The sequence below is a fragment of the Lactuca serriola genome, chromosome 5, assembly GCF_051521515.1.
Source record: "Lactuca serriola cultivar US96UC23 chromosome 5, Lser_US96UC23_V15, whole genome shotgun sequence".
Lineage (NCBI taxonomy): Eukaryota > Viridiplantae > Streptophyta > Magnoliopsida > Asterales > Asteraceae > Lactuca > Lactuca serriola.
In genome coordinates, this window is record NC_136412.1 from 359,699,436 (window position 1) to 359,715,312 (window position 15,877).

At 38.9% G+C, this 15,877-nt stretch overlaps 1 protein-coding gene across 1 annotated transcript; it reads right to left on the reverse strand.

Annotated features, from left to right (window-relative positions):
• Positions 1-8,968: 8,968 nt before the first annotated feature.
• On the reverse strand, positions 8,969-9,952 carry LOC145051168 (uncharacterized). The gene is made up of 2 exons (XM_078999292.1): positions 9,610-9,952; positions 8,969-9,501 (listed from the first exon to the last, which is right to left on the reverse strand). Exons 1-2 carry the CDS (start codon positions 9,950-9,952, stop codon positions 8,969-8,971), a joined length of 876 nt encoding a protein of 291 aa, XP_078855418.1.
• Positions 9,953-15,877: the final 5,925 nt, after the last annotated feature.

The window sequence follows — 15,877 nt, forward strand, 5'->3', positions numbered from 1 at the left end:
TTGTGTGACACCCAAATTTTTTGCAAAAATTTTAAACTTTTAAACCCATCTTAAATTAAATTAAAACAACTGAAATAGTCATAACATAATCCATCTACTTAATAATCATATAAAATAAGTGCGGAAGAAATAATAATAATAAGGTTCCAACAAAAATAACTAGTAGCGATGTCCCGGTGCTCCTTGTCAAGCCTTAGCCTCTTTAATCTTAACACCTGAAAAGTTATAAGGGAAACCGTAAGCACAAAGCTTAGTGAATTCAAACACAGAAATTGTACTAACATTCATATTTACGAACCCTAATCCATTTTCCAATTATAGTTGTATAATGAGGGCAAAGAACGAATCAACGCCAATAATACAAGAAGGACTTGTAGGTTTGAGCCGCACCGGGAAGATCCCTTATCACTTGGCCCTAATCACCGCACCTCACGATGAGTATTACGTTGGTGATCTTACCTACCCACCGCACCGGTAAATCCGTATCCTTTGGTGGTGTCCCCATATCCATGATTAGTTACATACAGTGTACATGTACGAATTAAAACAATACGTATATAGCATGCTTTTATAATAAATTCAAATAATCACACACGAGCTAACTAGCAAACACAATCATCAATACAACGGTGTGAGAGAACTCACCTTGAGTGAGTAGTAAGGATAGCTAACAATCAAATAATGCTACCACGCTTGAGCGAACTTCAAAACCTCACCTAAGAAGGACTAAAGGTTAGAAAGGAGAAGTAATGAAGCTATGAGTTGAGAAAAGAGTAATCACAGCAAGGTCTCTAAAACAGACCTGCTGTTCAAAACGGATTTACTCCAAAATCTAAAACAGAAACATAGCTTTAACTAAATTTTATAGGAAACTATGATTTCTCAGGATTCCACAACTATAAAGAACTCATTCTAACTCCAAAAGATGAATTAAATATGAATTTTACAAAATGGTGTATCACTTCTGTCTCCAACAATACAGTCAAGTGATGTTGGTCAATTCTACCCAACTTGTGAATAGAATTCGTCCAAACCAAAATTAAGAGAAGTAAAGGACATACAAATGAAAGTCTCAGAGTTGGAATTGAATGAAAAACATCTCCCAAACTCCAGATATAAAATTCACATTGTGGACAATCACAGCACTAGCAAAAGCTGGTGACTGCTCACTGATCTGGAGTGTGGATCCATTCTAACAAATTTATAATTGGAAATAACACCCCATTTGCTCCAGATCTTAAATTCATAATATAAGGAACATATAGAAACTTGGAATCACTCTGGATCCTTTTCCAAGCGTTAGAAATGATGAAAACAAAATGACATATCAGAACAGGCCCGGATCAGACCTAACAACAAAGATGCCATTATTTCCCATAGATAAAGTCCTTATCAGTGAGGTTGGACTGCTTAAGAAAGTTAGCCAACTAAATTTGTGAACTTTTGGAACTGGTTTGGGGTCCGTTTGAGTTCTAGAGCTCAAGATATGAGTTTTACAAAATGGCTACAGATCTGATGGAAAATAGAATCGTAGCCATTCGGGATTCCTTTTTGGCTTATCCATCCTTCTCCCTTTGAAACACCTTTTAAGATGTGTTCATCATACCAATTTAGTCCCCATGATCATGGTGGTACTAAAAAGGGTTAGGTATCATTAGGATTTCATTTTGCCACAAGATTGTAATAATAATCAACGTGAAAATGAACATAAAGCACATAAAATCACCATTCTCCCTTTTAGGGTTTCCATGATCTTTTGCCACATGTAATCCCCTAGATCCATCATCCACCATATATGGGGTGAAGATAGGATCTTGAGACGATGTATAACATACAATTACAAATCAAATAAGAAGGAGAAGAAGTGAAGATGAAATCATAAAACTAGAACAAGGTTATGAATCAAGTTGTAAGAAATGATAAGGAGGTTCATACCAATATGAATCAAGGCTGGAAATGAACAAGAATTAAGCTCCAAACAACAACCCCTTGGCTGCTCTTGATCCCAAAGAGAGGTAGGACGATTTGAGAGAGAAAGGGAGGGTTTAGAGTGTTTTTCTTGTGTGTGTTCCAAATGACTCAATTAACACATTAAGTACTATTTGCTAGATGGACTTTGCAAATAGGCCCATAGCCCATGGACTTCAATAGAAGGAGTTTACAAGATGATCAAAAGAGTCCAATAACATTAGAAATCAGACATTGGTTAAATAAATTAACCCAAGGTTACAAGGATAATTAAATTAAAATAACCAAACGTACCGAGAAAAACCGGGGCGTTACAACTCTCCCCCACTAAGAACGGACTTCGTCCTCGAAGTCAACGCCTAGAAATAGATTCGGATAATGAGCCCGCATCTCACATTCCGCTTCCCAAGTCCATTCCGAACCCTTCCTATGTTGCCACTGCACCTTAACCAGGTTTATAGTCTTGTTGCGGAGATCTTTCGTCTTTCGTTCTAAAATAGCGATTGGTTTCTCAACATAATTGAGACTCTCGTCAATTTATATGTCCTCCAGTGGTATCATAGCGGTCTCATCAACAAAGAATTTTCATAACTGAGACACGTGGAACATATTATAAATTAGACTAAGCTCGTTAGGAAGCTCTGAACGGTAAGCCACCTTTCCCACACGGGCTATGACCTTGTAGGGTCCAATGAATCGGGGTCCGAGCTTTCCCCGCTTTCAAAATCGCATCACACCTTTCCAGGGGGAGACTTTAAGCAACACATAATCTCCCACCTGGAACTCAAGATTGGAGCGTCTTTTGTTAAGCTTTCTGACGACTCCTCGCTGTGACCAAATGATCCCGAATCACTTGGATTTTCTCCATAGTCCGTAGCACGATATCGGTACTCCCAAGTAGCCTCTGCCCAACCTCGCCCCAACAAACGGGCATCCTGCACTTCCTCCCATACAAGGCTTCATACGGAGGCATTTTAATGCTCGAGTGATAGTTGTTGTTATAAGAAAATTCAGCTAGATGTAGATGGTCATCCTAACTACCCCCAAAATCAATCTCTCATGCCCTAAGCATGTCCTCCAAGGTCTGAATGTGACAACCCAAGTTGTTCCGTTACATTTCCCCGTTACCGTTAACGGAATATTCTAGTTTATAAAGTTCCGTTAATTAGAGGTCGTCAAATTTAATAAACATTCCATTTTTTACATTAATATGCCATTAAGTCGTGATAAAAGGAAATAAAAACACATAACACACATTTCCATTTAAATGGAAAATGTTAAGTTTTATTGTTACGACCACTAAATCGGGTGCGACCAAAAGCCCCGTTTAACGGCAGTATCGGGTAAAATCCCACTGAGCCCCGACTCGGAACCCTATATAAGGGTGAGTGGAGTCCATTGGAGACTTTTTACACTCTCTCTCTATACTCTCTCTCTAGACCCGTTTTCGCCCCGAATCCGCAACCAAACGCTTCCAGATTGTAAGTCTGCTTACCCTAGCTTACTCTAAACATTATGATTCGTGTTTATAGCATAGAATTGGACTTGGAACATGTGTTTACGGCCAAGGAGCATGCTTGGGCCGTAAACACTTAATAAGTGGGTTTTTAAGCAATTTAACCCCTCCAAACCAACATTGGGACTTAGATAAGACCTTATGGCTTGCAAACCCGGACTTAGAACACCCTAGTCATGAATTTTGAGGAGCAAATAGGAGTTTACGGCCAAGGAATGTGCTTGGGCCGTAAACCCCTCAAACATGGGGTGTAAACTCATTTTTACATGTTTAAAAGCCATAGAACTCCACCAATAGCCTTGGAATAAATCCTAGAATCATCTAAAAATAGTTAGGGGACCTTAAACATGCCAAACACCCTCCATTTAGGAGTTTACGGCCAAAGCTTCCAAAGAAATAGCTCCAGGGCCGTAAACTCATAAAAACATGTGGAAAGGTGCCCTAAATTCATACCAAGGCTTAAGACATAAATTAGGGGCTTGTCCTTTTGGGTTAGATCAATTAAACTCAATAAAATGAAGGAGTAAAAGGAGTTTACAGCCCAGACATGTGTCAAGGCTGTAAACACCCTTAAACATGCCCAAAACATTGATTTAATCCCCCAAAATGGCATCATACTTCATTATAAATTACTAGCAAGGCATTAGGGGCTTTAAACTTCACAAAACTCTAAGGATGAGAGTTTACAGCCGTAAAATCCCTTAGGAGTTGATCTTAGGCCGTAAACTCCAAGTTAATGCCCTTAGAAGCCTCAAACCCACTCATGCCTTTTTGGAAAAGTACTTAGAATAATTCCATGAGCAAGAAGAAGCCTTAAAACACCCTAGAACCCATCACCATGAGTTTACGGCCGTAAACTCATGGTGAGTAGTCCCTGGGCCGTAAACATCATATTAAGGGCTTAATCTTGGAGAGTAAACTCCATTCCTAAGTCACACACACCTTTAGACGCTACCCGGGACACCCAAACACTTATCCAAAGTGTTTTCCGCTCCTTTGAGCGCGTATATTTGTTTAATTAGTATTAAATATACTAATTATATGTGAGCATATGTTATCATATGTTAAATAGGTCATTGTGTGTGTTCGAGTCCTTGCGTGACACCGAACGCCCAAACGGCACCTTCGTCGGACCTACTTGCGTCAGGTGAGTTCATACCCCTGAATGAACCTTTTAAATGTTTTAACATGTTTTATAGGGGGGAATACAAGTTAAACATGCCGGTTATCATATCAATCACATGTGATTGATAACCCGCATGCACAAGATTTTACCACTGTACACTGTTTTACCGAGTAGGACACGATAATGGTTTTCAAAAAGGTTTTCATTGTTTCAAAACTCTCACTTATACTGCTTTGTCCAAATTCATTTTAAACTGGTTTAAGAAAGATTTCCAAAGGTTTACAAACATATTTTACAAAAGAATACAAATTACGATTTTTCCCCGAGAATAAAGGTTTTACAAGATTTTAATCAAAGTTCACGTTCACAACGTATACTTTTACTTGTTGTTACTGCTGCTTCGCTTTTACTTATTTAAAACTCCTACTTGATAACGCATTCCCTTCGTGATACACTTATACCGGATTTTTGTCTCTAAATCGCTTATACTTGTAGCCTCTTATACTTGATAGACGCTCTTACTTCACTTATCGTCGTCTCCACTTCGTGATACACTTACACTTGGTACACTTATACTTCACGATTCGATTATCCCACTCTGTACGCTTATACTTCATGACTCGGATGCTCCACTGTACACTTATACTTCACTATATGATACACACTCAAGCGTAGTTGGATGTATGTCTGTGCTTGTATAGATGCATATAAATAACGATTGAAGGACTTAGGAAGGTTTGTCCGCCCTATTTCCTTTTCTTCGTTGAGATGTGGTCTGGTGGGATCGGATGTCCATCCGAAGGTCGTTGATTCATTACTTATATATTATGTACACAAGCATAGACATACGGGTTTACTTCAGTCAATTCAGTTAAGAGTCTCTACCTCTAGTTCAGCACTTACATTAGAAACCCACTAGTTGGAAGTCTCTACCCACTATTTGGGATGCATCTTCAGGACACGGCCTTCTCCGTCATCTAGTTGGTAACCAGAGTCTCCTGTAGGGAGAGCGGACATTGTGTGTATAGATCTATACGGGATTGACAACCCCGCACCCAGACTGCTAGCTACAGTCCCGGCCTACCAAGCCAACGGGTGACAAATGTCACATTTTAGACGCTTGTAGGGCGTCTGGTACTCTAGTCAGTATGGTTACGAGTATCCCGGGTTACCTTATAATTCATTGGCTTTAAGGTAACGGTATTTCGCCAGCAATTTACACTGTATGCTGGTAATTCATTTTGGAGTCACACTGTTTTGACCTTACAAGACGTATCTTTCATTTGATACTGTCTGGGGTCTGCTTTCTCTGTTTTGACCTTACAAGACGTATCTTTCATTTGATATTGTCTGGGGTCTGCTTTCTCTGTTTTGACCTTACAAGACGTATCTTTCATTTGATACTGTCTGGGGTCTGCTTTCTCTGTTTTTGACCTTATAAGACGTATCTTTCATTTGATACTGTTTGGGGTCTGTATTCACTGTATTCACAGTATTCACTGTTTTGGACCTTACCAGCTGTACCTTTCATTTGGTACCTTCTAGGGTCTGTGTCTCTATTTGTTAGACTGAACCAGGCGTGTCGTTCGTTTGATACTCTCCTGTAGTCTATGATTCCTTGTCTTAGTCAGCAGTCCTCACTGCTGAGGCATATGTTATTCCCTAATGTCGTTTGCTTTCCTCAATAATCAAATTCAGTATTTTGATAATGATAGCAATTTAGGGGAAAACTACTTTTTACCACATAACACTGACCAGTCTTGGTAGAAGGCTGCTTTGATTAAAGAAAATATAGGATTTTCTGGAAAGAACTCTAATACACTGTAAACACTTAAACTATTACTTTATAAAGTTATTTGAATGAAATGTCACTAAATACTTATGAACTCACCAGCATTTGTAAAAATGTTGATACTCGCTTTTCAAATAACTTGTATTCTCAGGTTAGCATTAGACAGGTACATCCCCGGAGCAGTTGATGAAGATAGCTTAGCATTATGTTGTATCTATTCTATTACTTGTATTACTTTGAATCGATGTATTAATGTAACCATGTAAAATTATTACTATTAATGCAATGTCTTGTTGTACTTTGATTACTATAATGCATGTGTTGTGATACTTGACATGACGTCATCCACCCCAGAACGTTTCCGCCGTTCCGGTTTTGGGGTTTGACACTGAATCGTCCGCTCACTCTGTCTGTCTGTCTGCGGATGGAAGGCGGTGCTAAAATGTAATCGTGTGCCCAACTCCTCTTGAAACTTCCTCCAGGACCGAGAAGTAAATCGGGTGTCCCGATCGGAGACAATAGAAAGGGCACCCCATGTAATGAGACAATCTCCCGAACAAAGATCTCGGCTAATTTCTCCGACGATGAGCTCTCCTTTATAGCCAGAAATTGAGCACTCTTAGTCAAACGATCAACAATCACCCATATCGTATTCGCTCCTGGGGCAGTTCTAGGAAGTTTTGTAATGAAGTCCATGGTTAGATGCTCCCATTTCCATTCAGGAATCTCCAATGGTTGCAACTTCCCATGCGGTTTCTGGTGTTCTGCCTTGACCTTCCGACAGGTCATACATTCTTCCACAAATCGAGCCACATCATTCTTCATTCCATGCCACCAGTAAGCCTCCTGAAGGTCCCGATACATTTTAGTAGCACCAGGATGGATATAAAATTTTGACTTATGAGACTCATCCATTAGGGTTTTCCGATTTCCCCCGGTATATGGAACCCAAACCCTACCGTAGCGAGTCAACAAACCCCGCCCGTCTCGTTCCATCTTAAGCAACTCTTTCCCAATCTTCTCATGCCTGATGTTTTCCTCTAGTATTTTCGTCTTTTGGGCATCCCGAATTAGATCTAACAAAGACGACACCATCGTGATCCGGAGACACTTAACTCGAATCGGTTCGGCAGGTTATTTACGACTGAGAGCATCAGGTACCACATTAGCTTTACCGGGGTGGTAGTGAATTTCACAATCATACTCTTTTACCACATCCAACCATCTGATATGCCTCATGTTCAAATCCCACTGCTCGAACAAATATTTCAGACTCTTATGGTCAGTGTATATGATAAACTTCACTCCATAGAGATAGTGTCTCCAAATCTTAAGAGCGAAAACAACAGCCCCAAACTCCAAATTATGAGTGGGGTAGTTTCGTTCGTGGGGTTTTAGCTGTCGGGAGGCATAGGCTATCACCCTATGTCGTTGCATTAACACGACACCAAGACCCTAAAGCGATGGATCACAGTAAACCACCATATCCTCAACCCCATCAGGTAAGGCCAAAATCGGAGAATCACACAATCGTTTCCTCAACTCATCAAACTCCAGTTGCTGCTCTGGGCCCCAAACGAATTTCACTGATTTCTTGGTCAATCGGGTGAGTGGTAAGGTGATTTTATAGAAATTTTCAATGAACCTCCGGTAATAACCGGCTAAACCCAAGAAAATGCGAATTTCAGAAGGTGTTTTTGGAATCTTCCATTGTTTAACCACATCAACCTTGGCTTGATCGACCTTAATACCGTGTTTGTTTACCACATGCCCCAAGAACTGAACATCTTCCAACCAAAATTCACATTTTGAGAATTTAACATAAAGCCTTTCTCTAGCCAGAGTTTCCAGAATCTCCTTAAGGTGTTGCTCATGCTCCTCTTTGCTCTTAGAATAGACCAAGATATCATTTATGAACACTATGACCGAACGGTCAAGCATTGAGCTACACAACCGGTTCATGAGATCCATAAACGTTGCGGGTGCATTGGTGAGCCCAAAAGGCATCACCACGAACTCAAAGTGCCCATATCGAGTACGAAATGTTGTTTTTTTCAATGTCTTTTTCACGAACCCGCATCTGATGGAAAACGGAACGTAAATCAATCTTGGAAAACCAAGACGCTCCCTGAAGCTGATCGAAAAGATCGTCAATACGTGGCAACGGGTACCTATTCTTTATCATGCGCTTGTTTAGCTCCCTATAATCAATACACATTCGCCGGGATCCATCTTTCTTCTTCACAAAGAGAATAGGAGCACCCCAAGGCGAGCAGCTTGGCCGTATAAACCCTTTATCACTTAGTTCTTGAAGTTAATCTTGGATCTCTTTCATTTCAGGTGGTGCCAAGCGGTAAGGAGATTTCGCTACCGGATTCGCACCTGGCACCAAATCAATGCGAAACTCCACTTGCCGAATAGGTGGCAAGCCAGGGAGTTCCTCCGGAAAGACATCACTGAAGTCGGAAGCGATAGGAACGTCGTTTAGTGCTATGGCAGAAGAGCAAGAAACCATAGCCAGGCGGGGAATGTCTCCCTGAATAATAAGTTCTCCACCTCTAGGGTTTCAAACACGAACTTGCTTCTTACGAAAGTGGATTTCCACATCAAACACATCAAGCCAATCCATGCCTACGATAACGCAGAGCTCTCGCATCGCAATAGGGATAAGATCAATGGGGAATTCAACTCCAGAAAACTCGAGAGTGCAACCCCGATAAACATCGGTGATATAAATAGTGCGGTTGTCAGCAACTTCGACAACCATTGGGTGAGCCAATTTTCTGATACTACGCCCCAAACGATTAATAAACGTTCGAGATACAAAAGAATGGGTAGCACCACTATCAAACATAACAACATCGGGCTCGGAATCTAGAAAATAAGTGTCTGCCACTGTCGTTGTAATCACCGGCTCCTCCACATTCATCTGGTGAGCATGACCTTGTGTCACCATAATGGGTCCTTTAGAGGACGATGCAATTACATGATTTGTACCCCCGTCTCCTTTACCAGTCTTCAACTTCGGGCATTCGGGCTTCTTGTGTCCCGTCTCGTTGCAGTGATAGCAGACGGGAACTGCAGAAGTAATATAAGGTACTGCACTCACAGGGGGATCCCTACAATTCTTCCAATGATGCCATGGCTTTTTGCAGTTGTATCATATCAACAAATTTTTCTCGCCCTGAAGACGTCCTATATTTATACCTTGACTTACTACCCTGCTTTTGCTTTTTCTAGGCATCTCTGGATGTCTTGGAAGAGGTGTCATCTCTATATGTATTGGAAGAGGTGTCATTGGCCTTCCTCTTGGAATGGGGCAAAAAGATAGCATCTCCAAGAACTTGGCGTTCAGATCGCTAAAGGACTCGGTAGTCTGCTGTAAGGCCATGAACTCTTGCTGCATCCACTGATGCTCCACCTTAGGCACATATTGTGCCTCAGACCTCTCCACAAATTGGGCCCAAGACATGGCCCTCACTTCTTCTTCGTTTAAAAGAGCGGTGATGGTGTTCCACCATGTCTTTCCCCTTTTCCGCAGCTGATTCATGGCGATCACTACTTTCTACCGGTCCGGATACCCAACAGTTATGAAGGCGCCCTCAACATCTGACGCCCAGTGCTTAGCAGCAACTGGTTCGGATTCACCGTTCCAAAGAGGAGGGCTACACTTGCTGAACTTCTCGAAGTAGTATGTCGAATCCTGAACATGCAGAGCCGGTAATGCTCCCCCGGGAATAGCCGCGAGGCGCTCATCCAGAAGAGCACCGACTTGGTTGATTATGTCGTTGGTCACACCCGGGATTAGTTCGTTGAAAGCGTTATTGAATTCCTCAGCGACAATATCCCTAACTTGCTCCATTTGGAGCTGATTAAGTCTAGCAGGCGGAGCCATTGGTATCCACAGAAGAAGGAAAATCTTAGAAACAATTCAGCCTATATATTTCTGGGAAGACAAAATACTCAGCTTGCCGAAATTTTTTCAACCTTGCCCCGACCCGAAACCGGCACCGATGTTTCAAATAGTAGGGGCCCTTCTACTACCTTCCACACAAGTTCCAATTTCGCATTCGCGTCTAGTTTCAAAATTTTCAGTTCGCTCTAGCCGTTAATTTTACAACTCTCTTACATGTTAACACTAACTAAGCGTGTAATCTAATATTTTAAGGCTAGTAGAATCCAATTCATAGTCAACAATTTAACATAAACATTTAACATAAGAAATAAGGCTTACTTGGCTGGCCGACTGGCACACCGCGACATCTTCCACTACTAGTCTTCAGAAAGTTTAAATAATCTTTTAAAAAGAAAATAAACTCTTATAGAGCCTCAAATTTGAGTCTAGAACATCCACAAGAATGCCTAGTTCCCTCAAACTGTCGCTCTAATACCAACTTGTGACACTCAAATTTTTTGCAAAAATTTTAAACTTTTAAATCCATCTTAAATTAAATTAAAACAACTGAAATAGTCATAACATAATCCATCTACTTAATAATCATATAAAATAAGTGCGGAAGAAATAATAATAATAAGGTCCCAACAAAAATAACTAGTAGCGATGTACCGGTGCTCCTTGTCAAGCCTTAGCCTCTTTAATCTTAACACCTGAAAAGTTATAAGGGAAACCGTAAGCACAAAGCTTAGTGAATTCAAACACAGACATTGTACTAACATTCATATTTACTAACCCTAATCCATTTTCCAATTATAGTTGTATAATGAGGGCAAAGAACGAATCAACTCCAATAATACAAGAAGGACTTGTAGGTTTGAGCCGCACCGGGAAGATCCCTTATCACTTGGCCCTAATCACCGCACCTCACGATGAGTATTACGTTGGTGATCTTACCTACCCACCGCACCGTTAAATCCGTATCCTTTGGTGGTGTCCCCATATCCATGATTAGTTACATACAGTGCACATGTAAGAATTAAAACAATATTTATATAGCATGCTTTTATAATAAATTCAAATAATCACACACGAGCTAACTAGCAAACACAATCATCAATACAACGGTGTGAGAGAACTCACTTTGAGTGAGTAGTAAGGATAGCTAACAATCAAATAATGCTACCAAGCTTGAGCAAACTTCAAAACCTCACCTAAGAAGGACTAAAGGTTAGAAAGGAGAAGTAATGAAGCTATGAGTTGAGAAAAGAGTAATCACAGCAAGGTCTCTAAAACAGACCTGCTGTTCAAAACGGATTTACTCCAAAATCTAAAACAGAAACATAGCTTTAACTAAATTTTATAGGAAACTATGATTTCTCAGGATTCTACAACTATAAAGAACTCATTCTAACTCCAAAAGATGAATTAAATATGAATTTTACAAAATGGTGTATCACTTCTGTCTCCAACAATACAGTCAAGTGATGTTGGTCAATTCTACCCAACTTGTGAGTAGAATTCGTCCAAACCAAAATTAATAGAAGTAAAGGACATACAAATGAAAGTCTCAGAGTTGGAATTGAATGAAAATCATCTCCCAAACTCCAGATATAAAATTCACATTGTGGACAATCACAACACTAGCAAAAGCTGGTGACTGCTCACTGATCTGGAGTGTGGATCCATTCTAACCAATTTATAATTGGAAATAACACCCCATTTGCTCCAGATCTTAAATTCATAATATAAGTAACATATAGAAACTTGGAATCACTCTGGATCCTTTTCCAAGCGTTAGAAATGATGAAAACAAAATGACATATCAGAACAGGCCTGGATCAGACCTAACAACAAAGATGCCATTATTTCCCATAGATAAAGTCCTTATCAGTGAGGTTGGACTGCTTAAGAAAGTTAGCCAACTAAATTTGTGAACTTTTGGAACTGGTTTGGGGTCCGTTTGAGTTCTAGAGCTCAAGATATGAGTTTTACAAAATGACTACAAATCTGATGGAAAACATAATCGTAGCCACTCGGGATTCCTTTTTGGCTTATCCATCCTTCTCCCTTTGAAACACCTTTTAAGATGTGTTCATCATCCCAATTTAGTCCCCATGATCATGGTGGTACTAAAAAGGGTTAGGTATCATTAGGATTTCATTTTGCCACAAGATTGTAATAATAATCAACATGAAAATGAACATAAAGCACATAAAATCATCATTCTCCCTTTTAGGGTTTCCATGATCTTTTGCCACATGTAATCCCCTAGATCCATCATCCACCATATATGGGGTGAAGATAGGATCTTGAGATGATGTATAACATACAATTACAAATCAAATAAGAAGGAGAAGAAGTGAAGATGAAATCATAAAACTAGAACAAGGTTATGAATCAAGTTGTAAGAAATGATAAGGAGGTTCATACCAATATGAATCAAGGCTGGAAATGAACAAGAATTAAGCTCCAAACAACAACCCCTTAGCTGCTCTTGATCCCAAAAAGAGGGAGGACGATTTGAGAGAGAGAGGGGGAAGGGTTTAGAGTGTTTTTCTTGTGTGTGTTCTAAATGACTCAATTAACACATTAAGTACTATTTACTAGATGGACTTTGCAAATAGGCCCATAGCCCATGGACTTCAATAGAAGGAGTTTACAAGATGATCAAAAGAGTCCAATAACATAAGAAATCAGACATTGGTTAAATAAATTAACCCAAGGTTACAAGGATAATTAAATTAAAATAACTAAACGTACCGAGAAAAACCGGGGCATTACAATTTGATTTTATTACATCATTTGACTTAGTTGTCTAAAATGTAGATAATTTTCATTTGATTACAATCATATTCTTTAAGAAAGATAACTCTTAGAAAAATCACTTGTTTGTAATCATATTCATTAAGAATGAATAGATAATGATGTATGTTCATCCTAATATCATATGAGCATGTGTTTTAAAAAAAAGATGTAATTAGTAACGTTTAATTTTATAAATAAGAACTTATTAAAAATCCAATTAAAATATGCAATAAATAAGCACTCTTCCTTTTTTAGACATAGGTTAATAAAATTAAATACCTTTATAATTAATAATTAAATAAGTGTAATTATATAGTGCATTTATCCTATGTTAATCATATGTTCCTTCAAATCACACTCATTCAATTTGTTTAATCTAATGGACAAGAATTGGTAATACATTCATACAATATTTGTAGTTCATATTTAATCCTAGCCCTATATATATATATATATATATATATATATATATATATATATATATATATAATTAGGTTCATTTGAGACCAATGATATTTTGTGAGACATGAGGACAACATCTTAGTCTTTGATCAAAACTAGTCTGATGGCTAATAAAGATCGTGATTAACACTAATTAATGTACTTGATTAGTTAATTAGGGGGAGATTAGTCATTAGGTTAAATATAACATCTTCACCTGATAGATTATTAACGTCATGTTCACGTCATTAAGAACATCCTCACCTACTTCGATTCTTCTACCAAAATCAGCGCTTATGTGCGGTCGATATTCCTTCATATTCATATTCATGTCATTAATCTTCATCTCCTAAAATATTCACTTCTTTCTACTAGTTCGTCCTGGTATTTGAGATTGACATTCACTAGTCGATCAATGATCCTTACCTGTCGAAATCACAAGCATTAAATTTGCGATTTTTGTGATTTTGGAGTTCATCTTCTTCTTTCTTCTACATTTTCATGTGATAATCTAATTTATCGAGGTTGATTTTCATATATCGACATCAACAATTCATCCCAAGATTGTGATTGACTTTTAGCTCTGTGATAATCAATTTTCATCCAAGGTAGAGGTACAAGTGCTTAGTGATTTATGTTAATCTTCATCTTCACCAACTGTTTACGCTCTTTCAAGCTGTGATTTATTATTCTGTATCGTGATTTCATCAGTTGTTCAAGGTTTGAATTTTGATCACTTTTATTGTTACTTCTATTTAACCTAGAACAACAAGATTCAATTTTTAATGTTACTTGCATGTATCATATTATGTGTTTGACCTATTAGCATAAAATGATTGGATCTTCAAGTAACTACCGATTCCCTAATTCATCTATGTATGATTCGTGATTTTAGCAATCAACATCATATTGATTGATTGAATCTGTTTAACCTAGAACACAAGTTAACCTAGAATATGTTATTTAACAATACATCATCTGTTTCAAGGTTTAATTTTATAATTTTATTCAATCAATATGTTTTTCAAGAATTTGTTGTATGTTCCAATGTTTGTTTTTCATTAACATCATCTTGTTGATAAGTTCATGTTACTGCATATTATTCTTATAGAATATTAAACATACATTTATTAATATCAATTATGATAACATGTACATGCTAAATTGCGGTGTTTTATGATTAAATTCATATGAATTCACATTATTCTGTTTATATGTTAAGATGGTGGTATATTCTTTTTTGTAGTCCAATGTTATAATGTTGCAGCATAATCTAGTTCTTGCAAACAATTCATTGGATCTGATGGTTCTTTGCTTTAGATTCCATGTAATAACCCAATTTTCACGTCCAAAAATTTCATTTTTAAATCAATACTTTGGAAAGCATTTGTAAATAAAACATTGTCTGATCAAATCATTCCACAATCATAAATCGTGTTTGAAAACCAAAATACGAAATCAACTAAATATCAGAGTACAAATCCCAGAACAATCTCGTAAGGCGGAAAACCGTGTATGTGTATGATGTATCGCTACCGCGCCAGCTCCTTCCCCTTCGATGAAGAGGTACCTGAAACCAAAACTAAAAACTGTAAGCACGAAGCTTAGTGAGTTCCCCCAACATACCACATACCATACGATCATATAACATACAGAACAATCATATAACATACCATACTTGTCAGGCATTTCTAGGGTGCCCGACCTACCCGGTACGACCATTCTGGGGTGCCGACCTACCCGTGCGGCCATTCTGGGGTGCCGACCACCCTTCGGTCCTAACAACCAAACCCCGGGGACTGTTTCACCCCTACCACTACTACTATCACATAACATAATATAACATATTATCAGACATTTCTGGGGTGTCTAACTACCCTTCGGTCCTAACAACCGAACTCGGGGACTGTTCCCCTCCTACTACCCCTAACACATGGCTCAGATCATGTTAGCATCTAATCATGACATCACATGCTGTCAGACGTATCTGGGGTGTCTGAATACCCTTCGGTCCTAACAACCGAACTCTACTACTATAACACATCAAGCTATCATATAACATATCAGGTAGTAGCAGAACTAGATGATATCACAAAGACAATCATCTAACACACAACTCCTACTGGTGGGCCGACATTGTGGCCGTAGACCCACCGCTACAGGAAGGCAACTCACCTCGAAGTAGTTGCTGATCTGTGCGGGAACTGTCTGTCTGATGTTGCTGCTCCGGAAATCCTCCAGCTGCAATTCCCACGAAACACTCAATCAAACACGGCTAATTGTCCTTAGGGTGAAATGACCATTTTACCCCTAACCAAGTCAAAAGTCAAA

Coding starts and splice junctions, on each gene's coding strand:
- LOC145051168 (XM_078999292.1), bottom strand. CDS start 9,952: ATGAATCAGCTGCGGAAAAGGGGAAAGACATGGTGGAACACCATCACC. Junction 9,502..9,609: donor AAGCAGGGTAGTAAGTCAAG/GTATAAATATAG, acceptor CTGTGAGTGCAG/TACCTTATATTACTTCTGCA.